The sequence below is a fragment of the Antechinus flavipes genome, chromosome 4 (genome assembly GCF_016432865.1).
Source record: "Antechinus flavipes isolate AdamAnt ecotype Samford, QLD, Australia chromosome 4, AdamAnt_v2, whole genome shotgun sequence".
Lineage (NCBI taxonomy): Eukaryota > Metazoa > Chordata > Mammalia > Dasyuromorphia > Dasyuridae > Antechinus > Antechinus flavipes.
This window is the reverse complement of record NC_067401.1, coordinates 94,041,337-94,067,754: the sequence shown is the minus strand read 5'-3', so window position 1 is coordinate 94,067,754 and position 26,418 is coordinate 94,041,337. Positions and strand designations below refer to the sequence as shown.

Sequence of the window (26,418 nt, the reverse complement as noted above, 5' to 3'; positions counted from 1 at the left end):
TTAAAATTGTAGTGTCTTTCTTCTCTCAATTATTTCTACATATCTGCTGTATAGCTTGTCTTTGCATACTTGTTTGTTGTCTCCTCTATTAGATTGTGAGAGCTGACTGATTTTTCCTTTTCTTTGTATACCCTGTGCTTGGCTCAGTGACAATCACAAAGCAGGTCTTTAATAAATGTTAATTGGTTGATTGACATGGTCAGCAAGAGAGGCTCACCTCTCTCAGATAACTCTCTCAGATAATTAAGTGGCATTTGGATGCAAAAGTGCATTTGGAATCAGGATGGCCTGAGTTCATATTCTGTCTCAGATACTTAGTGTGTAAATAAGTAAGTAAAGATTCACTTAACTGGGACCTATTTGTCTTTAGCATTTACTTTCTTATTAGATTTCTGATGAGTATCAAATAAAATTAACATGTAATGAGTTTTATTCAAACCTTAGGTAAATGCTACCTATTGTTTTCTGTTTTACCTTAGTCATTCCTTGAGTCAATTCAGTCTTTCTTGTTATATGGGATTCTCTACTAGGTTGGTTGACTGGTTAAGGGATATAATTTTTTTTAAGGGACCATGGAAATCTATGCTGAATTTTTCTGATTCTGTCTCCCTTTACAAAAAAGGCATTTTTCTGATAGACATTTCAGAACATGGATGGATCTGATTTCTTTGCCATGGATACTTTCACCCAGGTTCCAGATCACAACCCATCTGCCCTCATTCTGTAGGACTTTTGACCATATCATTTTTCAATTCCTCAACTTTGCCCATCCCTGTCTCACTTAAATCCAATTCACTTGCAAGTCATGACATCAACTTCCTGATGTCATGGTCCTTTTCTAGAGTACAGGACAAACAAGGAATAACAGTGAATGAATGGTTCACCTTCCTCTTCAGTTCCTTGGGACCTTCTTCTGGTTCTATTGTAATATAGTGAGAGTGTGGGACTATGTGCCAGTTATTCTTAGTTTATACTTCATTTCTGGTGTCCCTTTTCCAGTCACATATCTCTGATGACATCATTGATGTTGCTTCATTTAAGCAATACTTGGCTGGTAATGTGTTGCATCCTATTCAAAATTACTGTCCTTCTCTCCATTAAAAAATATTTTTATTGGTAGATTTATTAAGCACTTTATACCAGGCAGTGACATAGCTAAATGCTAAGGATACAAGACATCCCCTCCCCTCAGAGACTTATATTCTAATGGGAGAAGGCAGCACAAGTCCTAAGAGTCTGGATGAGAGGGAAACAAAGTATGCTTTTCTGACTGCTCTTTGTCTTATAGATGAAAAAACTGAGGCTGAAAGATTAAGGGAATTCTACAGGTAGTAAGCATCTGAGCTGAGATTCAAACCCAGATATTTCCGGATTCCAAGTTTATGACAACTTATTGGATCACAGTGCTTTTTTAATGAAAGAATCACTTGAATTAAGATCTTCCTTTTTTACTTTGCTACTTCTTTATCATTATTACTGATGATGATGATGATAATTTAGCTTTGAAGGAAGAAGATAAAATGAGAAATCCAGTTTGTCCCTGATGAATTGACAATCCACCAGGGAGATAAACTATACACATAAATAACTAATATAAGCTAAAATATGGTGAATGCTTTGGAGAGTTACAGAATGGGATGAGAGACTAGAGGGAGGAGAAAAGAAAAGATCTGATCATAGAAGGAAGTAAAGATATTATTGTATTGTTTTGTTTGCAGGATTAGGGAACACAGAATAACCCAAATTGAATGAGAAGGTGGAGTATATGAATAGAAATGAGGATCTGAGATAAAGCTTATATTTGTTTGGGCAAAACTGAAAGACATCTAAAAGTATGCCTTCCTTTGTTTCCAGGACAGCTGGGGAAATATGATAACTAAACACCAGCATCTAGATGCTACTCGAATCCCTGGGTTAGTCCTTTAATTCATGCCCTGGAGTAGCCCATGGTACCACTTTGCCTCCTGGTTTGTTGATTCCCTCATTTTGGTCTTTAGTTTTATTTGCTCCATATCTGTCTTTTATACCACTCACTGATCATCTTACCTATCCCAAGATACAGATATAACTTCTCTGCTCAAAAGACTTAAGTGGTTTCCAATTTGCCATCATAATAATGTTCAATTCAGAGTCCTGACAGTGAAGACCCTTCACAGTATGGCATCCTCTATTTTTTATGCTCAGTTACTGTATTCTTTCTGTACTTCAGAACCATCCAACCTTTCTTACGTCCCTCCACACACTACTTATTCTAGCCAAACAGTACATGCTGTGCTCTCACTTTGCTGTCTTAACTTAGGCGGATACCTTTTTCTAGAATGTGTTTATATGCTTATGAATATCTGTTCAGTCATTAAAGCCCAACTCAAGTGTCAGTCTTTCTAGTCAGTCAATCAGCAAGCATTTATAAAGTACTTACTACATCTAGTGGTAATATAGCGGAAAATAAAGCTGATCTTTTATGTTCTTAAGGAATTTACATTTTATTGGGTTTCTCTTGGGTCCTTTGTAAAAGGAGTTTTCTTAACTGGAGATGTCAAACATGGGACTAATCAAAACAGATTAAAATGACATTAGGAAATACTTAATAAAAATTTTAAAGTATTAAAAAACATAGATAATGTTAATATGTGATTTTCTAAATTAGTGTGTTCTCACGAGGATCTTTATGTGTATTTTATTGGGCCCCCATTTTTATTTGAATTTGATACCACTCCTCTTTAATATTCAATGACATATAATATTTGTATTTACATTTTATCTCTTAGGAGATTATAAGCTTTTTGAGGACAGAGACTTGTCTACATCTTGACTTCCCTAGGGCATGGTTTATCTCTTCATCTATGTAAGCATTTAATAAATGTTGAGAGTGTTATTTAAGACTGGAAAAGTAGTTTGGAGGCAGGTGGTGGAGGTCTTGAATTCTAGGTAAGTGTTGTTGACTGTTAGGACCAGCAAAGGTTTTTAGATAAGGGAGGAATCTGACAAGACCTACATTAAAGATATATATGTTGTTCTGATGTGAAATATAGACCTATAATCTCTTATTTTGTTTTCTACCAGCCTTGGATTAAACTGTGCTTTAGGAGCCCTGGAAATGAGACCTTTCATTGAAACAATTGGCAAGTGTACAACAGCATATGTCCTTTGTTATCCCAATGCAGGTGTGTGTGTGTGTTTTAATGGGTATTGTGCATACATGTGGTTTAATGAGAGACCAAGATGCAGAGGGGTTGATCTGATTTTGAGATTAGAAATGTTGTTATTTGCAGGGTTTAATCTAGTTGTGCCCTTTAAGAGGCTCAAACCATTGGCTGTCTTTATTTTGAAGAAACATAAAAAATTATCTGGAAGTTGGCATGGGTGTGACTTCCAAAAATAAACTTCAATAGAGAAGTCACTTTTGTTTAACCTTCACTGTGTTGTTGTCTCTCCTTTTTTTCCTTTTATGAAAAAACAAAATGATATGTTTATTTCTCGTTTTTTTGGAGTTCACCATAACTCGTTAGTGTGTACCCAACCCCCAAATAATTAAGAATTGGCTAATAGATAATCCTCTTGGGCGCAAGTTTATTTTGTAGACTCGGGAAGGAAAGACTTGGCAAGTCACACAATCCAACTCTCTCATTTTGTAGGAAATTCTTCATGATGAACTTTTTTTTTAAAATGAAGTTTCTGAGGCCTACCAGGTCCTTACATCTTGTTAAAAAATTTGCAGTTTTAAATTTTATTTTTTACTGGAAATAAGAGAACTCAAAGTTTGCATAAGAGAATAATAAATGATACCTAGAATCAGGTAGTTGGAGGCCAAATTTGTGCTTGGAGAGATTTAATTGAAATAAAGCTAATGAGTTTTTATTTATTTCCAATAGAGCAGATGCTCATTAGTTCAAAGCAGAGATAATGCTTTTTTTCCTCTCTTAACCAGCTGTGAAATAATAAAGCTGACATTTTGAAAGAATGATTTCCAGAGATGGGGAGAAAAGGAGAATGATACCTTTTTTTTTTTTTTCACCTTTAACTTGAACTTTCATTTCTTTTCCTCTCTCTATCCTTTTCTCCTTTCTTCCCTTTTCTTCCTTCTTTCCTCTTCTCCTTCCCTTCCTTTCTTCCTCTTCTTTTTTAAGTAGCTTTTTTAATGCTAATGACATACTTTTATATATATGGATTAACCACTCCTCTACCCCTCTCAGTAGTAACTATTGTAGTCAGGAAGACATTTAAAAATTTTTCTCATTTAAAGTGGTAATATGTACAGTACTTATGTGTAGTTTTGAAAAAAAAAATTGATGTGTTTTGTTTTTATATCACTTAATTTGCCAATATATCCTACCCTCAACATCTTTCAGTGGGCTTTTCCTATATCAAGGATTGATAAAGAGAAAAACAGTATGTGTAGCATTCCATACATAGTCTTCTCCAGCTCTTCAAAGAAAGGAAAGAGATGCCCACATAGCTTTTCTTTAGAGTCAAACTTGGTCACTTTTATAGCATTTGTTTTAGTTATTTTATTTTTATTTCCATTGTAATAGTCTGTGTATATTATTTTGTTGGTTTTACTTTATTTATCAGCAAATATGATTTTTATGATTTTATCCAATAGGATAAGAATAATCATCTCTGTATTCATCATATTCATTGTTTCTTATTGCAGAGTAACGTTCATGTACCTTATGCTTTGGTTAACTTATCTTGCAGTCAATGGGAATCTGATTTATTTCCGGTGCTTTTCTATTATAAAAAGTTGTTATAGATGTTTTGGTACAGATGGAACCTTTCTTTTGATCAAATACCTCCTTAGGGAGTATATTTTAATTTTATTGAGTATATAATAGTATTTAATTTGAAAATGTTTTTCTAGGTCTTCCCAATACCTTTGGCGAGTATGATGAAACACCTGAAATGACTGCAATGCATATTAAGGTCTGAATTTTTTTCTCAACTTTTGGTTCTTAGGGACCATGGACTGTTAAAGCTGAAAAGAATCTTATGGGACATCTATCTAATCCAATGTTCTTATTTGCGGTTGAAGAAACTGAAGTCCAGAGAAGTTCCCTGGCCTGTTCATAGCTACTTAGTGGCAGATCTAGAGAGAGAAACTATTTTTCCTAAGTTTAGGGACTGTATTAGGGCCCTTTCAATGAAACTATTTTCTTTTTCTATTTGAACCAATATTTATCAAGCAACTTCTACACACGGGACCCTTGGTTTAGCACTGGAGATAGACAAAAAAAAGCCATTACAAATGGAAGTATTAGAGTGTTGTTGCATAGGGGTACTAGTCACCCATGTCTCAGGCTGAGCTCCTTGAGGGCAGAGGTTGCTTTTTGCCTCCCTTTATATCTCTAGTTCTCAGCACTATGTCTGGGATATAGAGGTTGCTTAATAAATGTGACTTGATTGATTGATCTTTTTGATTCCAAGATCTGCTTTCTGATTGATGATTGGATACTTACTTACATTAAAAAATTTTAATGGGAACAAATGTGGTTATGGGGATGTATTGAGAAGTTATGTGGTTTGCCAGGGGCTTGCTGCCAATATGTAACAGAGGTAGTGAAATTTGAGTGCAGGTCTCCTAGAATCAAAGGCAAGATTTCAATCCAAAATGCCATGCTGAGAATTTGTTCATGTTTGCTTGGAGAGAGGCATTAATAAAAACAACAGCTTTGCTAAAAAAACAAACAAATAGAAAACTTGGATTAGGAAGTGTTAATGAGTCAGACTAATGCTTAAACTCATTTCTTAGAAGACAACCCTATTAAATAGATAATTAAGAGAATGTATTTTTCCCCGAACTGTGGTCTTTTGCCTCTTAACTTCAGATGAAGAAGGCATCCCAGACAAGGATATTAGGGTAAAATATTTGCAATTCATTGTTGTAATAAATGCCTGGAATTTAAATGAGATTTCCTGGCGAACTTAGTAATGGTTTTTACCTAAAGAGTTCTTTATTCTGTCTAAGTGTACTCGTTGTAGGTTAAACAAATTATCAGGATATACTGATGGGATAATTTCTTGCTGCAATTTTTTTTTGACGGGATATTGCAGCAGATTTCAAATAACCCTGGTTCTCCTACTCTTTCAAAATCAGATGGGAAGGATAGATGTTAGTATTTACTCCTACAGTTAAATACTTCAACAATTCTTTGAATCCTCTTTACATTATTCTGCCTAGAAATCCATAAGTGGAGTTCTTTTTTTTGAAACATTAAATTGTTGGGGGAATTTTGGAATTCAAACTCCATATTCTTCTGTCTCTGTTTACAGAACTTTGCATTGGATGGTTTGGTCAATGTTGTAGGTGGTTGTTGTGGTACCACGCCGGATCATATCAGGTAAGGTGACATATAGTGCTGGGGTTAATCTCCTGAAGAGGAAAAAGTCATGTTTTATGGAGGAAGGACTATAATTTCATGGAAGGAAAAGGGGGGCAAGATCTGTACTACAAAAGATAACCAGCTTTTTCAGAAACATTTTAGTAGCTTGTATGTACATAGAGTTTTATAGGCATCTAAGTTCTTACCTCACAATAGTCCAGTGTAATTGATAGTGAAGATAGTTATTTTATACATAAAGAAATTGTGGCTCATTGAGATTAAGTGACTTGCCCGGGATTACAAGGCCAGTAAAAGAATAGAGCTGTATCATGAATACAGGGCTTCTGATTCTCATGTCCAAATGTCTTTTACAGTACAATGGGCTGAATTGGAACACTCTTATTTATCTAGCTTGTTTATTGGATAGGCTGGAAGTCCTGAGCTTGCCAATTCAGCTACATATACATTCTCATATAATAAATACTCAAATTATTTTTCTTTTTCTTTTGGATCTTGGGTAAGATTATTATCAAATTGTGTTTTTCAAACTCTTCAATTATTTAGATAGCACAGATTTGACTACAGACAAACACATATACACATATCCCATATATATCCCATTATTTGAATTATGAGTTATTTCATTTTGGTTTCCATCTGTTCTTTATATATGTGTTTTAGTTTTATACCATATATACCTGAGAATGCAGGGGCAAGACTTTGAGTAGAAAATGACTATTATTCCTGGAAAATTTGATGGAATTATCCAAGCTAGGGTTAATCAGTTCATAGCTTTATTGCAAGTTCATGCAATGTCAGGAGAAAAGCAAGGAACATCTCTAGCACATTGTATGAACCATCCATGTTGGAATTTTAGGGAGTTAGATTCTCAGAGTAGGATTGCTGGGTTAAGTGATGTGCCCAGTCTGGTGATTTTTCTCAAACTAGGAAGTCTGTTGTCAATTGGATGATCTCTTATGTATGTTTAGATTGGAAATACAGTCACATGTATAGTGGGTGTCCATCACATTGTGGCCATGTGGATAACAGTTATTTATAATTTTTATGTTTAAATATATAAATTATTTATGAATGATTTTCTGCTTTATTGAGCAAATTAAAAGGTAAGATTATTGCTGAACATTTAGAATTAGGTATATTCTCAATTGCAGTTGAATTAAGTAGATTAAATTTTATAACTAAAATTAATTAAGTTTATTTTAAGTTGACAAGTCTAGTATTTTTGTTTTGTTTTTCAACTCAGGGAAATTGCAGAAGCTGTGAAAAATTGTAAACCTAGAGTTCCCCCTGCATCTGTTTTTGATGGATATATGTTGCTGTCAGGTGAGTCCTTAAGTGACCATTGATTTGTCTATGTTTATGCCTGATGTCTTTGATGTTATAATGTGTTCAATGGGATTGTTCATGGAGTCCCTCTCCCCTTCACCCCCCCCCAAAAAAAAAAAAATCATCCTTTTAAAACAGCAGTTTGTAGTTGGCAGTCACTCATTTACCTTTGGGTGGGACATGAAGATCACTTAAGATACATACCTAAATGCTGGATTGAAAAATCTTGTCAGACATTAACTAGGTTTCACTCAATGGCTGGATTTCCATACTACAAATTTTCCTTGAAAACAAGCTTTCAGCCCAAATCTAGCACTTCACATTGACTAGGGCCAGGCGCTCAAGGCTTGCCTCCAACTTATGGTCCAAACTTGATTTATTTGGTTTCATAATCTATCAAGGCTCTCATTCTCTGGGCAAAGAAGTAATAAAAAGGCAATTGTAGGCAATACTGGGTTTGAGGTCAGAGTCTGGATTTGAGGTCCAGCTCTACTCTCTGATTATGTAGCCTTAACCTCTCTCAATATCAATTGCTTTATCTTCAAGGTGGGAGTGTTGGATTAGATGCTTTCTCAAGTCCCTTCTGTGATAATGTCTAGCCTATTAAAGTTCCCTATGTGCTTTTATCAGCATAGCTCTGTGATGTTAGCAGTAACACAAGTGTTATTTAATTAATCTAGAATTTGCTACTTAGATGCATTTGATAAAAGGGAAATTCTTCGCAGGCAAGGGCTGCTTCATTGATTGTCTTCATCTTTGTAGCCTCTAATAGGATCTGGCACAAAGGGGAGTAAAGGTAGGGGACTGGACCTAGGATTTTGTTAAGCCAGGAGCTCAGAGAAGGGAGATTCCCCCTTTCTCTCGTAGTGTTCTTGTTGGATTTCTGGAGGTCTCTGGAGCAGCCTTCCTTTCAGTAGGGTAATCACCATGAGAATAGTCAGGTGTTAAGTCCAAATTCTTTATTATCTCCTTTACAATCTAGTTTCCTTTCCTGGAGCCTGGGCCAGCTTTGTGGAGAGTCTTTCAGACCGGTCTTGGTCTCAGTGTGGGGAGCAGGAGGACAGACCAGCCACCATCAGGCTGATGAAGATGGAATGAATCTGTCTCTCCTTGGCTCTGAGAGCTTGAGATTCCACCTCCAGTCTTCTGTCCTCTCTGGCTCTGACTCTGGCTGAGTTTGTCCCAGCTTTACATATTCTATTATAATTACATCATCGTAGGTGTGAATCTTGTGGAACTATATTAAGTACTAAGTACATGTGCTGAACTAGAGAACTGTTAAACACCCTGTTAAACTAGATAACCATTGTCTTATCAATTTTTCCGAGTTAGCACCTTGTAAGAATCCTTGTTTCAAGTACAGAATTCTGGCCCATAACATCCTCCATCTCCTTGTATTATCCTCTCACAAGAGGAGATTCAATCTGGGTTGGATCTCCAGCAGCCACTGACAGGTGGCTCCCGGGTATTTCAGCAGCTCTCCCATATATTCCAACACACTCTATCAAAGCAAGTTGGCCTCTTCCCTGAACCTTAGTGTTTTGTAGAATGGCCCAGAGACTGAGAAGTCTTGCTGAGACTCACTGAGTCACCTAATCAGGCTGTATCAGAGGTCGCACTTGAATTCAGGCTAGGCCCTGAGGCCAGCCTCCATCTACTTACATGGGGATACAAAGGAAGAGCTTGATAATGGGTAAATGAAGACTCGGGAGACTCATATTAAGAAATGACAGATCATTATTCAAAAATCTTACTGATTTGTGAGCTGTGTTAGTTTCTTCCTTTCCTTTGTCAGATGAGATTAAAAAAAAAAGCTCTTAATAGAAGACAATCTGGGTAGTCTGCTTCTCAGACCTTTGCTACTCCTCTTCCCCCTAATTCCAGAGTAGCTGCTACCTTGGGAGGCAGTTTCAGAGCGAGGGCTGAATCAGGGAAACCACAATCACATGGCTGTGAAATTAGAGACAGGTGGAGAGGGGTAGTTTGGCACCTTCTCACACGCTTGTTATATATTTTTACTAGCTTCTAACAGAAAGAATTTTATTTATTTCTTTCTCTCTAAGGCAGTTGGGATTAAGTGACTTGCTCAAGGTCACATTACTAGGAAGTGTTAAGTGTCCGAGGCCAGATTTGAACTCGGGTCTTCCTGACTTCAGGGCCAATGTTTTATCTATTCTGCTGTCTAGCTGCCCCTAACACTTTTCAAGGATGAGTTTGGGGGGTGGGGGGAGAGAAATTTTAAAAAGATATGACCAGATCATATGAACTATTAAAACCTTTAAAGTGTAGTCCTGGGTCCAACAAATAGTTCACTTTTTAGAAGCTCTACTTGAGCAGAATGTTATATATATTAAATGGAAACAAGAAATCATATAGACAGGATAACACTGGATAGAGCACTGGACTTGTAAGAGCCCACATTTGCACTTGAGGCTTCCTGACTCCATGCCATTGCTCTATCTAGTGTGCTACTTTCAATGCAATTCAGCATTCATTTATTCTGTATTAGGCACTATATTAAAATGCTGAAGATACAACATGAAAAATAGTTCCTGCTCTCAAGGAGCTTACAGTCTAAAAGATAAGTCTCTGCACAAAAAAGAAGCTAGATGGAAGCTAGCATGAGAGCCATTGAGTACCAGAAGTTGATTCTGTCTGAATGGAGATGAGATTCCAGCTGTTCATTTTATGGGTGGCTAGTCTAGTAGAAACCAAAATAGAGCCATTGATGGAAAATGAAGAATTGGCATTTAGCTGCCATGAGGCAGAGGAACCATGTTTCTTTAAACCAGTCCTTTGTTCCTTCTCGTTCCCAAAAAGCTAAGAGGGCTAGTTAGGGGAGCATACTGTGATCTCTGATGGCTGGTATTTCATTTGATGGATATCAGAATGAAATGTTGGTCTTAATTGGGGCCATGAATTAAATTGTCCTGTTTGCTGGTCATGGTATAGGGAGTAAACTGTTTATTTAGATCATTCTCTTTATATATAACAGCTAGGTGATGTGGTGGATAACAGCGCAATGCCTGAAGTCAAAAAGTCTCATTTTCCTGAGTTCAGATCCAGCCTCAGACACTTACTAGCAGTGTGATTCTGGCCAAGTCATTTAACCCTGTTTGCCTTATCTCTATATTCTTTTTTCTTAAGATATTCTTATCTGTAAAATGGACTGGAGAAGGAAATGGCATACCAGAATCTTGATCAAAGAGTCAGACATAAATGAAATGACTGACCTACACAACAAACAGTATTATTATTATTTAATTTAGATGATTTAAAAAATTGGACCTGTGTGATTTCATTATTATGGGGAAGTCCCAGGTAAAGAACTTTCCCAGGCAAGAGGAAAAAAAAAGATGAATTTTCTCTATTCTTACATTTAGGCACTTGTCTGGGTCACTAAGTGAAGTTACTTGCTCAGGGTTACAAAGCTAGTATTGCTCAGAGGTGGAACTTGAAGCTAGCTCTGCTTGTCATCAAGGCCAGCTTTCCTTCCCCTATAGTACTATGACTGCTTATATGTAAAATTTACATAGTGCTCACCACGTGCCAGACAATGTGCTAAGTGCTTTAAAATGATCTTAGTTGGTCCTCACAACAACTCTGGGACCTAAGTGTATTGTGCCCATTTTACAATTGAAGAAACTGAGGCAAGCAGAGGTTAGGTGATGGCTAGGAAGGATCTGAGGCTGGATTTGAACTCGAGTCTACCTGGCTTCTGGCCAGCTGCTGTGCCACCTAGCCACCAACATAGTGTTCTCAATACCCCATGAACTAACATTTACATGATGTTTACTATGTGTTTTACACTGATGTCATTTGATATTTACAAAAATACGAGGAGATTGCTGCAATTATTATGCTTATTTTATAAATGGGGAAGCCGAGGCAAAGGTTAAATGATTTCCTGAGGACCCATAGCAGCATTTAAAGCTCAGATCATTGTGACTTTTGGGTTGCTCCCTAGGGAGCCACCTCTCCAGCCCACATAATGTGCTGTGATCTTCTCTATGCACCATTATTTTAAGAGTTGTTATATAAAAAGGAGAGTAGCCCTTTGGCTCCAATTTCAGCTTCATGTGTGATTTCTAATTGCTTTCAGAATGACTCTGAAGCAGATTAAAAAATGAAATCTCAGACAGTCTATTCCATCTTTCTCTTTTGTAAAACAGGAGCAAGATGGGCTGTTTTTGTATCTATTTCCATCACATCCATAATAGATAGAAGTACTGTGTATGAAATGCTTTTAGGAAGATCACTTAGGAATTCTTTACCATTTAAGTTTTGGCATCCTCCCTTGCTTTTTCTGCAAATTTTGAGATCAATGAGAGAGTCAGGGACAACTAGGAGTTTACTAGAGGAGGGGCAGAATCCAAGAGCATTAACACTAAAAGGGAAGAAACCTTGTTTAGTTGGAAGCAGAAAGAGATGCTCCCATTTTTGTTAGTCATTTTCCTCACTTGAAGTTGGGAAAGGAAGTATTATTAGAATACTTTGTTAGAACTAAATGATTGATTTTTAAAAGGTAGAACCAGAGATGGCCTCAGAGTAATTACCATTTGTAGCATGCATTTAACTTTTTCTAAAGTGTTTTCCTATTTTATCACCCAGTTGCTCTATGAGTTAGGTTGGGAAGATATTATCATCCCCATTTAATAATTAAGAAGTTGAGTTAGGATAATAGCTCTATTTCTATCACATCTTTTCTGAGCCTCTCTAGTTTTCATGAAATATTTGGTTATGAGTCTTCCATGTATCTCATAATTCAGATAAGATTTGCAAAATGTCTTAGAGTAGGATTGTCTTCAGGAAATGCTTTTTACTCTGAGTGTTTAGAGCTGTAGATAACAACCAGGGAAAGATGGTCCCCATGGCTTCCTTTCCCTCATAATTGCTTTTCAATTTAATTCAACAAGCACTTATTTAGCACTTCCTATCTAGGTCCTCTTTGCCAGGTTCTGAGATAAAAAGGTTAAAAATGAAAACATTCCATCCCTCAGAAAACTTCCATTCTACTAATGTACAATAAGATGCACTTAAATAAGTTAATATAAAATATATGCATGGTAAGTATAAAGAAAGGGATAGCAGTAATGAGGCTTTGTGTAGGAAGTTTCTGAGCCTTGATATAGTTAGGGATTCCCAAAAGGCAGAAGTGTGGAGAGAAATATTCCAGGTATGGGGAATCATTTATGCAAAGGCAGGTGGTAAATTCTAGTTTGGTGGGCTGAGAAACAAAGGTATTTCTCTCTTGTGAATGTATTTGTTTTAAATCTCCTATCATCTGTTGAATACATTTTCATAAATATTTCAAAATGCTTCTCCCCCTTTAGGACTAGAGCCTTTCAGGATTGGACCATATACCAACTTTGTTAACATTGGTGAACGCTGTAATGTTGCGGGATCGAGGAAGTTTGCTAAACTCATCATGGCAGGAAACTATGAAGTAAGCATCTTGATAAGATCACTGAAATACATGCTGTTTCTTTTGCTAGGCAGCATATAAATTAACCAGCCTCTATCTTTGATATTATTAGTTATATTGCTGAATGAATGTGAGAATATGATAAACTGGGCTCACTTTTGAACTTGAAGGGAAGGGTGGATTATGAATTAAGCCTTGAGAAAAATTGAAATTGCCATTGCTTTTCACCAAAAACCCACATTCAAGAATTGGGGTGAAATGCTATGAGGCAGATTCATCTTCCACTTATTTCCCTGATTTGGAAAGAGAAAGGTAAAAATAGAGAAATGTCTCCCATTCTGAATTTCTCTCCTCTTTCTTTAGGAATATAGAAAAGAAAGATAGAAAGATGAATAATATTCATTATTTGGACACTTGCTTCATGTTTCATTGATTGTATTTCAGTTTTGTTGAGAATGCTGTTAAGGTTAAAATTATGTCAAAAGAAAGCTTAACAATGTAATCTAAACTGAAGAGATTTGACATTGAGTTTGTTGCTCTTATTATCCTTTTTTTCCCCATTCTCTTTGTCCCTCTACTGGTTTATCATATCATTACTTCAACTCTATATTATTGTGATTTCTCTCTAGATGCAAATGGCATTTTCCACCCACTATTAGAATGTCGAGAACTTTAGTCCATGGTATTCTCCTATTCTTTACCTGAATTCTTTGAAATATGTACATTACTAAAATGGAGGGTGCATGTCAGAAGGGCTTTCTTCTTCACCACAAACTCTAGGATACAAAGATTATTTCCTTCTAAGATACCCATCATTTCTACTTGAGCAAATAGTTTCTCTCTGTTAGTGAGAATCAGAACCAAGATATAACTTCTTGTTTATTTCTTCACTTTATTGAAGGACAGGATTATTATTAAGTAAAAAAGTTATTAGTAGCTCTGCTTTTGGCAGAGAGAGCTTCGGGAAATGCCTGGATAATTGAACAACTCCATCACTGCTTTATCAGGCGTCTGTGCCAAGCTCATGATCTGTTTTTCAAACTAATTTTTTTCCTTATCTGTAATTCCATGAACCCTAGAGATCCCATTTAGTACTCAATGCTATTGTTTTTTTTTTTTTTTTACTTGTATGTCTGTGTGGGATACAGTTGACTTTAACAAAAGTTGTCATTGGATTATAATTCTTTGAATCCATTTTCTCTATAATAATCGAGATTATTTTGTGATGTTATTTCTTCCTTACACATCCTTATTTCTTCTCTGCAAATTTCCATTTACTCTTCTTAGAGTTAGAAAAAATCTATTGTAATTTCCATGCTATGAGAGCATGAATATCTGATACTTCATAGAATCTCCTTTTTTTATACCTTGAAGACTAATATAGACAGAGACGTACACATATATAGTGACTATTTATCAGTCAACATGTATGTGGTGAGAACCTCCTATGTGACACTTTCAAAAGAGGTACAGTCTAGTCCTTAGCTTCAAGGAGCTTTGTGGTCCAGTTATCTAGAGAGCTCAAAGAAATAGTTGAATATTTGTTAAAATATTTGAAATATTGATACATTGAAAATCTCTTAAGATATAGAAATGTTCTTTTAGTGCAATAGAAGTTCAGGCAAGGAAAAGATTAGTAAAAGGTGAGGATAGTAAATGGAAAAGACTTAATGAAGAAGGTGGTGTAAAGGTCTGAAACTATGAAATGTGTACTTGAATCAGACAATCAAGCACTTAAGGCTAATTACAATGACTAATAATACAATGACTCTGTTAGCATATGTTTTGGGTAAATGGCTCTTCTCACTGTTTGGTGCGAATTCAATGTTTTATGTTAAGATAACAAGGTAAGGATTAGAGGATGGAATGACAGAAGCCAGAGTCACTCGGTGCAGGACCTAGGAGGAGAAAGGTGGAAATTCTGGACTTCAGAATCGAGGAGAGATCTTTGGCAAAATTCCTGGCAGTTTGCCTGCCTTTTTCCCTTCTCCTCCTAAAGACCAAGGACTTTTACTTATCCTCCTGACTCTGGCTGATCCTGAGGCCTCCAGGGAGCTAGCTGGGACTTTACAAGGTGGTATGTGAATTTGGCCTTAATGTACACAAGAATGATTTTGATAATTGAAGGAGATCTGCTTCTTATTTAGGTAAAGGGAATCCTATGAACAAAGGCACAGAAAGAAGAATAAATTTGATATATGTGAAGAATGGTGACAAGATGAACCTTAGTTAAGTGGAAGTAGAATTTTGTGGGAGTGATGAGGAATTTAGATGGTACCGTTAGTATGAGATCTAATTATTGTGAACCCAGAAACTAAACATAACAATTTGATTCTGATGTGCCAGACGGATAATAAGGAGGTGTAGATTCTTGAGTATAGGTATGGCATAATGAAAGTTCTATTTTAGGAAAATTAATCTGGCTAAATAGATTGATGGGAAGACCCAGGATTTAGGGATACCTAGAGCATACTGCATTAAGTAGGAAAATGTACTTGTCTTGGGTCATCATATTGCTAAGAAGAGTTAAAACATAGTTGATTATCACATGTTATTGCTGACACTGTTCAAGGTTTTCCTGGTTCTACTCATTTCACTTTGCATCAGTTTGTATAAGTTTTTCCTGAAATCTGTCTGTTTTATCATTTTTATCATACAATAGCATTTCATTAACATTCATCTGTCACACCTTATTCAGCCATTCCTTAATTGATGGGTATCCCTCAAATTTTTTTTTTTTGATATTTCAATATTCTGCCACTACAAAAAGGAATGCTATAAATGTTTTTGCATATGTAGGTTCTTTTGCTTTTTTTTATTATCTTTTTGGGATACAGACTGAGTAGTGGTATTGCTGGGTCAAAAGATACAGTTTTGTTTCCCTTTGGTCATAGTTCCTAATTGCTCTCCAGAATGGTTTCACAACTCCACCAACAATGCATTAGTGTCCTAGTTTTTCCACATCATCTCCAGCATTTATTACTTTCCTTTTTTGTCATATTGGCCAATTTGATAGGTGTGAGGTGGTATTTCAAAGTTGTTTTACTTTCCACTTCTCTTCAAAAGTGTTTTGGAACACTTCTTCATACGACTATAGATAGCTATGATTTCTTTATTTGAAAATTGTCTGCTCATGTACTTTGATCGATTAGGGAATAGTTCATTGAATGATTCATATTTCTAGTTTGGGAGACTAGAAGAATACTAGTAACATGGAAGTTATATTGAATGCGAGAAAAAGACTAAGTGATTCAAAGATTCCTTTCAGACTTTTAAGATATTGTTAGTACTATGTATTATTATTTATTTATTTTTTTTACTCAAGTAGTCATGGTCAAGAAAGAAGTAAATGTGTTCTCTTCTGCTGCTTTTGGCTCAAGGGTTATAATACATCTTCTTTATTTCTACTATAGGAAGCTTTGAGTGTGGCTAAAACCCAAGTGGAGATGGGAGCTCAGATTCTGGATATTAACATGGATGATGGGATGTTGGATGGCCCCAGCGCGATGACCAGATTTTGTAACTTCATTGCTTCTGAACCTGATATTGCTAAGGTGATACTTAATTCAATCACGATGTTAAGGTCATCACTTGTTTTAACTTGTTCAAGCAAGCTGTGTCACATATGAATTCGTCTTTCTCTAGAGTTTTTAAACTATATTGCTCTGGACCAAATATCTTCTTGCCTAGAATCTCCTGAATGAATGAATATATGGATAGATGATAATGATGATGATAACAGCAACCAATATTTAGGGGAACATCTAGGTTCACAAAATGGACACATTTTCTCTTTTTACTTCCAAAGAAATTTTCATTTGTTTTATAGATCAGAAAATTGAATCTTAGAGTGGCCAGGTGACTTATGTAGGTCACACAGCTAACAAGTGTCTGAAGTAGGATTCTAATCCTTAAATTTCTCTCCAAACTTCTGTAAATGGACATAAGAGGTGGATTCATTCTGTATCTCCTGTATCTATGAGGTCCCTCACCAGCTCAGCATGAAAATCTTAGCCATTCAGTGTATTGCTACTTAATCTTCTGTCTCTTTCGTCATAAATATAAAAGGACTTAGTTGTTCCTTTAAGGAGTAAGGAAGATCAATGAAGCTGGTCAGAGTGAAACAGAATTAAAGATTAAAATAATAATGCTTGACCTAATTTTCTCCCTGCATCCCCTGTAATTTTATGTTATTGCTAAAGCTGGATGAACTGATGAGGAAAAGGAGTTTCCCAGAGGTTTCCCCCTCTCCAACTGACTGTTATTTTAAGAATTAATGACATTCATGTTTGTATAGAAATATTTTATAATCTTATGTTTTGCAAAATTATAGCATCCTTTTACTTTAAATTGGGATTCTTCACTAGGGAATATAATTGATCTATTAATCTCTGCTTTTTATATAAAGATGCATTACTTTATAAGAATTGTAGTGTAGTTTTGTTACTTTAATATTAGCACTGTATATTTTATAATTATGTTTCCATTTGAAACCATATTCTTTAAATCTTTATACAGAAATGTATTTATTTTAAATTGATAGATTATAGTGATTTAGTTGACAAAATTTGTCATCCTATCACACATTGTAAAAGAGAGAGAGAGAGAGTGTGTGTGTGTGTATACGTGTGTACATGTGTACATGTGTACATGAGAAAGACCAAGACAGAGACAGAAGCAGAAATAGTGCTGTGTAAACGGTAAATTAAAGTGAATTTAAGCCCTTTCCCATTTGATAAAGGATACTATAAAAGTGTTCTTGGGTATGCTATTCTGAATTAGGTTTTCATTTTTTCCAAGTGCAATTTACTTTTTTTATTTTTATTTTTTTGGCTGAGGCAATTGTGATTTAGTGACTTGCCCAGGATCATGCAACTAGGAGGTATTAGGTGTCTTAAGACCATATTTGAATTCAGGTCCTCCTGACTTCAGGACTGGTGTTCTATTCCACTGTGGCATTTAGCTGCTCCCAGTGCATTTTACTTTCAAAAAGAAATCAATTCAAAGAAAAAAAAAAGAATTAATGATATAACCTTATAGATGGGAATGCAGATTTTTGATTAGGTTTTTGTTAAATACAAAAAGAATTCCAAAGTATTTCCTAGGAGCAAGTTCTAATGTATACTCATTTATAATATCAGCAACAGCCACACACTTTGTTTAACATTTGCAGAATGCTTTATGCATGCTATATAGACAGTTAGGTGGCTCAGTGGAAAGTGCTGAATTTTGTATTAAAAAAACTTGAATTCTTATCTGGCCTCAGATACTTTTTAGCTATGCATCCCTGACCAAATCATTTAATCTTTATCTGCCTCTATTTCCTCACTTATAAAGTGGAGAAAATAATAGCAGCTACCTCCCAGGGTTGTTTTGAGAAGCAAATGAGAAATTACTTGTGAAGCACTTTGCAAACCTTAAAGTGTTATGTAAAATATTAGCATTTATATTATTATCTTGCTTCCTCCAGGAGAATTCTATCACCAGAGTTTCTGCAATATTAGAAGTAAAAGTTTTGCAATTTTAAGGACAGTACCTTCCTGCCAAGGAGCTCTTCTTCCAAACTTAGCTCTGTGTTCATTTTAGAAATTCATGGCCAGGTGTGGTGATAGGCCCCTATAGTTGTTGCTACTGGGGAGGCTGGTGAACTGATTGAGTTCAGGAGTTCTGGGCTGTGTGGGTTGAAGTTGATTAAATGTCCAGCATCAATGGGTGAACTTCTGGGATTGGAGACCTACTATGCTGTCTAAGGAGTGTGTCCTCAAGCAAAAATAGGAGTCTGCTTTGGATTTGGGCCATCGTCTATTGTATTTCCAGTCCAGCTGATTGAGTTTCAAAAAAATCAAAACAAAAACAAAAACAAATACATAAAACTAAAAAATTTCTTTTGCCATTAATTCAACTCTCCTTCCCAAACTCCTCCCTCCCTCCCTCCCTTCCTCTTTCCCTCTTTTCCTCCCTTCCTCTCTCCCTCTTTTCCTCCCTCCCTTCTTCTTTTCTTCTCTTCCTTCCTCCCTCCTTTTTTCTTTCCTTCTTCCTTTTCTTCCCTCCCTCCTTCCCACCTTTCCCTTATTTCCTTCCTCTCTGTTTCTCTTTCTTTCCCTCCCTCCCTTTTTTCCTCCCTCTCTCCCTTTATCCTTCCTTCCTTCCTTCCTTCCTTTTCCTCTCCTCCTCCCCTCTCTTTTCTTTCTTCTTAAATCCAGAATGAGAACAAACAACATAATTACTGATGTAATTTAATCTTTGTTCTCTTTCCTTTGCTACCCTCTGGTGGTGGTGGTGACAAGCATAGAGATAAGTTTCTCTGTATCACAGAGATATAGGGCAGTCCAGCTATTCAGGAATTAAAACCAAGAGATCTGGATCTTCCCTTGAGTAATGATTTTTGCTGCATCATTTTAGTTGCCCTTCTTTCTAGTGGCTTTCTTAATCTTAAAATTTCTCTCCTCTCTGAAGATCATTTAAGGATTTTTTTTTCTTGGCTTATTTATTTCACTTATTTTCTGAGGTTAGGGTATGAATTACTGAAGATAAAGAATTAAAGGGGAATGTAATATTTTCAGTTTGTTTGCTTCCATTCAGACCTAAAAGGAATTAGCCTTTTACCCAGATGCATTCACTTTTTCTTTGGGTGCCAAAGCTGGGATTATTTCAAGTCTGGAATGTGGGAGCTCAAATTTGAATACCTTGGCTAGGAGAGTTCTTTTGAAGGGCATGAAGGTACACATTAATCCCGAGGCAGAACAGTATCTGACCTTGAGATGTCTAAATGCTATATTAAGGTGGTTACATTGGCATTTAGGCACTCAAACTGGGTAAGCTGATATCAAAACCTGGGAAAGGAACTCATTGGTTCCTTTCTCAGTTATTAGCTTAACTTTTCCATGTTTGAGGATCATCTAAGTGCTCTCATGACAAGAAAATCCCTCCAAATATTTCATATTGCTGTTTTATTTTTACTGTTATGTTGCCTGGATTGGAGACATTGGAAAATTGGCTGTAGCTTATGCTCCATTGGTGACCAATCCTTAAGGGCTCCCTTTAGTTTTTGTTATTTTGCATCTTTGACATCATCAGAATTAGTCTTAATATTTCCTCCCCTTTCCCTATCCTAGAGAGTCATCCTATATAACAAATAGTATTTTTTAAAAAGAAAGAAAAATAGTAAGTGGGTTGTTAGGTAGGGGGAATCTGCAAAATAAATCGGTAAATCCAGTATAGAAAGGAGGAACTCAAAATAGGTGTGTTAGAAATTTCAATTGTAAGAGGAATATGGAGAATGAAAAAGACATAAATAGGTATTAGGGCCACAAATAAAAAAAAAATAAACATCAAGAATAAACAAAACACATAGATTAATGAAGAGAAGAATCCTTTTTAGAAAAAAGTACAAATAATGGGAAAAAAAGGCAACACATAAAAGAAGTTGAAGAAAGGATTTTATTTGAGAAAGAAAGAAGAGGGGAACAATTAGCTCACTAGATAAAAAGAAGAGAAAAATGAAATTATTAGATAAAACTCATAGCTAGGGAAGAGGGCTTGAGGCTGAGGGAAAGAGATCCCGAGGGAATCGGGTTACCTTCAAGTAGATTAAGCAAAAAAGATGAAGAAATCTAGTAAAATGAAAGCAATAAACAAATAAAACTTAATTCAGAAAAAAAGTTCTAGAGATAAATGAAGGATAATATAATATAAACCTAAGTCTCTTAACTTTAAATATGAATGAATTAAATGATCCGACAAAATGAAAGAGTGAAATATTGAATAATCTGTATCTGTAACTTAAAACACTATAACAGCAAAATAAAATAAAATAATATGTGGAATAAAAATTTTAAAATATTTGATATGTATCAGGCAGTTATAAAAATTACAGTTGTGCTATTGGTTAGCAAAAACATTTGTAACATGATGATTTTTCTAAAAAGGAAACTATATTATGTGAAAGGAGTCATAAACAAGAAATCATTATCAAACTTCTAGGTTCTAAATATCATGGCATTTAAGTCCATAAAGAAAAAATCAATCAAACTAAAAAAGACACAGTAATACAATAATGGAAAATTTTAATATCCTTTCCATTTTGGAAAGCTTTGGAAAAAGCTAGTAAGAAGATTAATAAAAGGGAAATACAGTTGGAACAAATTACTGCAGAAACTAGAGCTAAAACACTTAGAGAATTTTTAAAATTAGACTGCTAAGTAATACACATGTATTTCTTGACACCATACATGGAATTTTTATAAAAATTGGCCATGTATTAGGGTATAGAGGAATTGCAAATAAGTAAAATAAACAAAGAAGGAGAAATAGTAAATGTATTCTTCAATGCTCATAATGTAATACATGTAGTAATTGGTTTAAGGAGCAGAAACAAAAACAGACCAAAATGTAGATTTAAATCCTAAATAATGAATGGGTCAGAAAACATCATAGAAATTAAATAAAATTAAACAATAATTACATAAAAGAAAAATATAATGACAAAACAACACTTATCAAATTTTGGGATACTGCTTAAAGTAGTTCCTAAGGGAAATTTTATTTACTTTTAATACTATTTTATTTTTTTCCTTAGTTACATGTGAAGAAAGTTTTTAACATTCATTTTTATAAGATTTTGAATTCCAAATTATTCTACCTCTTGCATGCCCCCCTTCTTTGAAGATATTAGGTAATTTGATATAGTTTGTACATGTGCTATCATGTAAAATATTTCCATATTAGTCACAGTTGTAAAAGAAGAAACAGATCAATCGGAAGGAAAAAAAACAGGAAAGACAATAAAGTAAGTGAAAAAGTATGCTTTGATCCACATTCAGAGTCCATCAGTTCTTTATCTTGTTATGAATAGCATTTTCCATCATGAGTCCTTTGTACTTGTTTTGGTGCATTGTGTTGCTGAGAAGAGCTAAGTCAAATATAGTTAGCTGATCATCATATATTGTTACTGATACTGTGTGTAATGTTTTCTGGTTCCATTCATTTCACTTTGCATCAATTTATATCAGTTTTTCCAGATTTTTCTGAAATCTGCCTGTTTATCATTTTTAATTGCACAATAGCATTCCATTACATGTATGTGCTTATTCAATCATTCCCCAGTTGATGGACATCCCCTCATTTTCTTATATTTTGCCATCACTTTAAGGGCTGTTATAAATATTTGGACACATGTAAGTTCTGTAGGGGAAATGTTGATCTCTAAAAATATTTTTTAGAAAGTAGAAAAGAAGATAAACTAATTTGCATTTTTTGGGGAAAAAAAAGAATGTTGACAAATAAACCCAAATTAAACAGAAAGAGGTATTTGAAAAGCAGAGAAAAAAAATTAATAACTTGGCCTCTTTCCTTGTTCTAATTGCAGGTACCATTATGCATTGACTCTTCTAATTTTGCTGTGATAGAGGCTGGATTGAAATGCTGCCAGGGGAAGTGTATAGTCAACAGCATTAGTCTGAAGGAAGGTGAGGATGACTTTCTGGCGAAGGCAAAGAAGATCAAGATGTATGGGGCTGCTGTGGTGGTCATGGCATTTGATGAAATGGGTCAAGTAAGTGATTTCTTTTTTTTCCCCCTGATTTTTATGCACTTTTTCATCATTTTTTCCTAATAACTGTGATGTCAGACACAATCTCTGAAACCTTATTTTTAAAAAAACACTAAAAATAATTTTTTTATTGTCTCATGTTCTCATTTCACTCATATTTCTTTTTTTTTATTTAATTTTTATTTAATAATTACTTTATATTGACACTCGTTTCTGTTCCGATTTTTTTTTCCCTCCCTCCCTCCGCCCCCTCCCCTAGATGGCAAGCAATCCTTTATATGTCACTCATATTTCTTAATGCATTTTTCCTTCTCTTTTCCTGGAAATAAAAAAAAAAAAGGTGAAAAAACAGTTTTCAGCAAAACTCAGTATACTCCCAAACTTTTTAAACACTGTATTTGCCATCCTGGAGAGCTTATGTGGAAATTTTCCAAGTTAATTGGTTGGTTATAAAGAAAAAAGAAAACCATCCATTACTGATTGTTTTTTCCTGGCTTTTGATTGATGTACCCTTTTAAAAAAACATCAGTGGCTCATCACACAGCCTAATGGCTACCCCCTTCTCTCTAGTCTGATATTTTATGTAGTATTTCATTCTGTACTCCCTCACCTCAGTAGAGAACATGTAATTCTATATTTTTAATGTAAAAATTGATTTCTTCAAAACATTTTAATATGAATTTAACAAACATCTACAAATGTGAAATTTCCATATATACAGAAGAATTGAAAGAGATGATGTCCACTAGATCATGTATCTCTGTTAAGGAACAGTTTTGTTTTTAAAATTTAAATTAAATTTGACATAGAAATACTAATACATCTCTATTCATCTGTATTATTTTTTGTTATTTTTTTGTGATGCAATAATATTTTAACATAGTTATGTAATTTGTTCAGCCATTCTTGAGTTAATAGAAGACTATGTGATTTTCAGTTTTATTTTTTTATTCCCGATATGTGTGTCTGCAAATAAGTGCATGTATGTGTATGTTTTTAAAAATTCCATTTGCAAAGTTTTTAGGACTGCAGACTTCATGGAAAACTGTCCAGTCTATTCCCCTTCGTCAGTCACTCCAAAATATTTAATATTTACATGCTTAGTTAAGGGAAATGAGAGCTAAGCTTCTTGATGGGAATGCCCTTATAGTGACTTAAGTTTGGCCAATTTTGTTGGAGAGGCCCAAGTTTTGACTTCATTGACCTTCTGTGAACCTGTCAGAATCATGAGTGATATTCTCTGTTTAGATACCCTCTGTTCATTTGGCTGTATATATGTCTCATGTGGGAATGAATTTCTAAGAGCTTTCTGCATTTCTTTTATGTTTAACTGATATTGGAGAAGGGTAGATCTTCAGAAAAGCAGACCAATGTGGGTTATTTGTTAGGAGTCAGTTAATAAATTAGCATTTAACTAAAAAAGCTTTTCAGTGTATTTTTGAACATTTCTTTAAAAAAGTCTGGTGAGTTAGATTTTACTGGTATATTTCAAAATCTTAGCTGAAAGTTTTACATGCTCATTGTTAGTTTGAAAACAAAACAAAATAAAAACCAGCAAAAAACAGTTTTTATTTATTGATAATAAAAACATCAGTTTCATCACCTAAGATGCCTAAGTATCATCTCTGTCCCCCTACCTTCCAGTAGAATCCTCTCATGTAACCAAGAAGTACAATTACAACACAAAACAGTCTAACATCCTGGCTACATCTGGTAATACAGGAATCATCCCATTCTTGAAGTATCTGCAGGAAACATTCTCCAGTTTCATTTTTTGTCCTTTTATGTTTCTACCAATCTGACCACTAGTTTTCTATCTATTTTGCTGGATCTTTATCCAGGTCATGCTTGCCAATCATTGGTGTCATACCCCCCAGGTTTCTATCTTGGCTCTTCCTTTATAGTGGGTTTCATTTGGCATCTCATCAGCTGCCAAAGATGTAATTATAATTTCTATGTTGCTGATTTCTCTTAAATTTCCTAATCCAGTTCTAACCTCCCTGCTGACCTCTAGTTCTTATCTCCAAGTACCTTTTGGATATTTTGAAATAGTCCTCTAGATATCTTTAAACTTAAAACAGGTCCAAAATTGAATTTATTTCTTTTTCTCCCAAGCCCTCTCTTCTTCTAAACTTATTTATTAAGGTCAAGGGTATCACTATTCTCCCAGATCCCCATGTTTTGTTGAATTCAAAACTCAACTCCTCACTATCCCTTACCTCCTATATCCAATTTATTGCCAGTTTATTGTCTACGAGGAAGGTATTACCTACCTTCCTAGCATCTCTCGTGTATCCTTCCTTCTCCTCCTAATATTACCACCACCCTGGTGCAGGCCCAGCTCTTCATGCTATTGTGGTAGCCTGATGGTGTGTTTGCTTGCCACAAATCTCTTCCTGTTCCAGTTTATGCTTCATTTGGACACCAAAATAATAAAATAATTTTTCTAATGCTCAAATCCGACTGTATCATAGACATACACTCCAATAAACTACTCTGATTCCTACTACCTCTAAGATTAAATACAAAATCTTCTGACATTCAAAGTCCTTTTTAAGCTACCCTTTTCCTCTCTCCCCTTTTTCGTCTTTATATATCTCTTCTCTCTCTCACACACTTCTCCATGTAGTAATATTGGCTTCCTCACATAAGAATTGCCATTCCCAGTTCTAGACGTCTGCCTGTTAACCCATCCCTCCTCATCTCTTGTTCATCTTTCCTGGTTTCTCTCAGGCCCCAACAGAAATCCCATTTTCTTTCCTGGTCCTTCCTTTTTGTGCCTTTGCTCTATTGATGGTTTGTTATTTATCTTATATAGCTTTGTACGTATTTGTATATTGTCTCGTCCATCAGATTATGAACTTCTTGAGGGCAGTACTGCCTTTGCCTTTTCTTTATGCCCCCGGCAGTGTCTGGCACATAGAAGGCACTGAAGAAATTTTTATTGATTGACTGTGAGCTTGATGATAAGTCATCATATCATCCCCGATTCGTTCTTAACATCAGCACCCATTCCTGCTTAGATCTTCTTTGTTGTATGTTGTCTCTCTCACTCCTTCCTCTCCCCATAGTGATCTCCAGGGAAATGAAAAGTCAGCCCTTCAAAACAAAATTTTGAGGGAACCTTCCCTTCCTCACCCTTCCTTGTTTGCTGTTAGTTAGATCAGCTGTGACTAAAGAGTGCCTCTTTTTGAACAAATATAGGAAAACTTATACAGCCAAATGGATATTGTACTCTTCAACATAATCATTCCAGGAGACTATAAACAAACTCCATCAGTGGTCTTGCTCTTTAAGTGAGGTAGGGATGAACTCTTCCTCCTTCTGTCCTTGGAGGCAACAGCACCTTCTTATGTGGTGGCAAATCTTCCTCCTTTGAAGGTGGTTTTGATTTTTGGATCAAATCCTGTAACAAGGAATGGAAATCAAACATTGCCTAAAATATGTAAATTTGGTAAATGAGGTAGGTTAGGAAAATAGTATTTGGAGTTTTAAAAAAGCTGAGATGTTTTTATGAAGAGATGGCACTTTCATACCCCAAAGAGATTAAAGAAAGAAGAAAAGACAAATATAATAATGTTTATAGCAGCTTTTTGTGTTGTAGCAAAGACCTAGAAAATAAGGATGAAATGAGTGAACAGATTTGTTGTTAATTAAGTAGGATAGTCTTGGGATGTGCTCAGAGACACTTTATAAAAATTATATGGATTGATGTAAACTAAGAGAAGATCTAGGAGAACAATTATACAATAACAGAATAATAGAGAAGAACTCTG

General features: G+C 35.2%; 1 protein-coding gene across 2 annotated transcripts in view; it reads left to right on the top strand.

Moving 5' to 3' along the window:
• The window catches only part of MTR (5-methyltetrahydrofolate-homocysteine methyltransferase), a 144,444-nt gene that overhangs the window by 58,348 nt on the left and 59,678 nt on the right, over nucleotides 1–26,418 (top strand). For both annotated transcript variants that reach the window (XM_051993541.1, XM_051993542.1), the window contains 7 exons: nucleotides 3,064–3,164; nucleotides 4,862–4,923; nucleotides 6,271–6,338; nucleotides 7,585–7,664; nucleotides 13,001–13,113; nucleotides 16,506–16,646; nucleotides 22,460–22,645. In XM_051993541.1, the coding sequence (XP_051849501.1) occupies nucleotides 3,064–3,164; nucleotides 4,862–4,923; nucleotides 6,271–6,338; nucleotides 7,585–7,664; nucleotides 13,001–13,113; nucleotides 16,506–16,646; nucleotides 22,460–22,645 (751 nt within the window). The remainder of the gene's footprint in view (nucleotides 1–3,063; nucleotides 3,165–4,861; nucleotides 4,924–6,270; nucleotides 6,339–7,584; nucleotides 7,665–13,000; nucleotides 13,114–16,505; nucleotides 16,647–22,459; nucleotides 22,646–26,418) is intronic.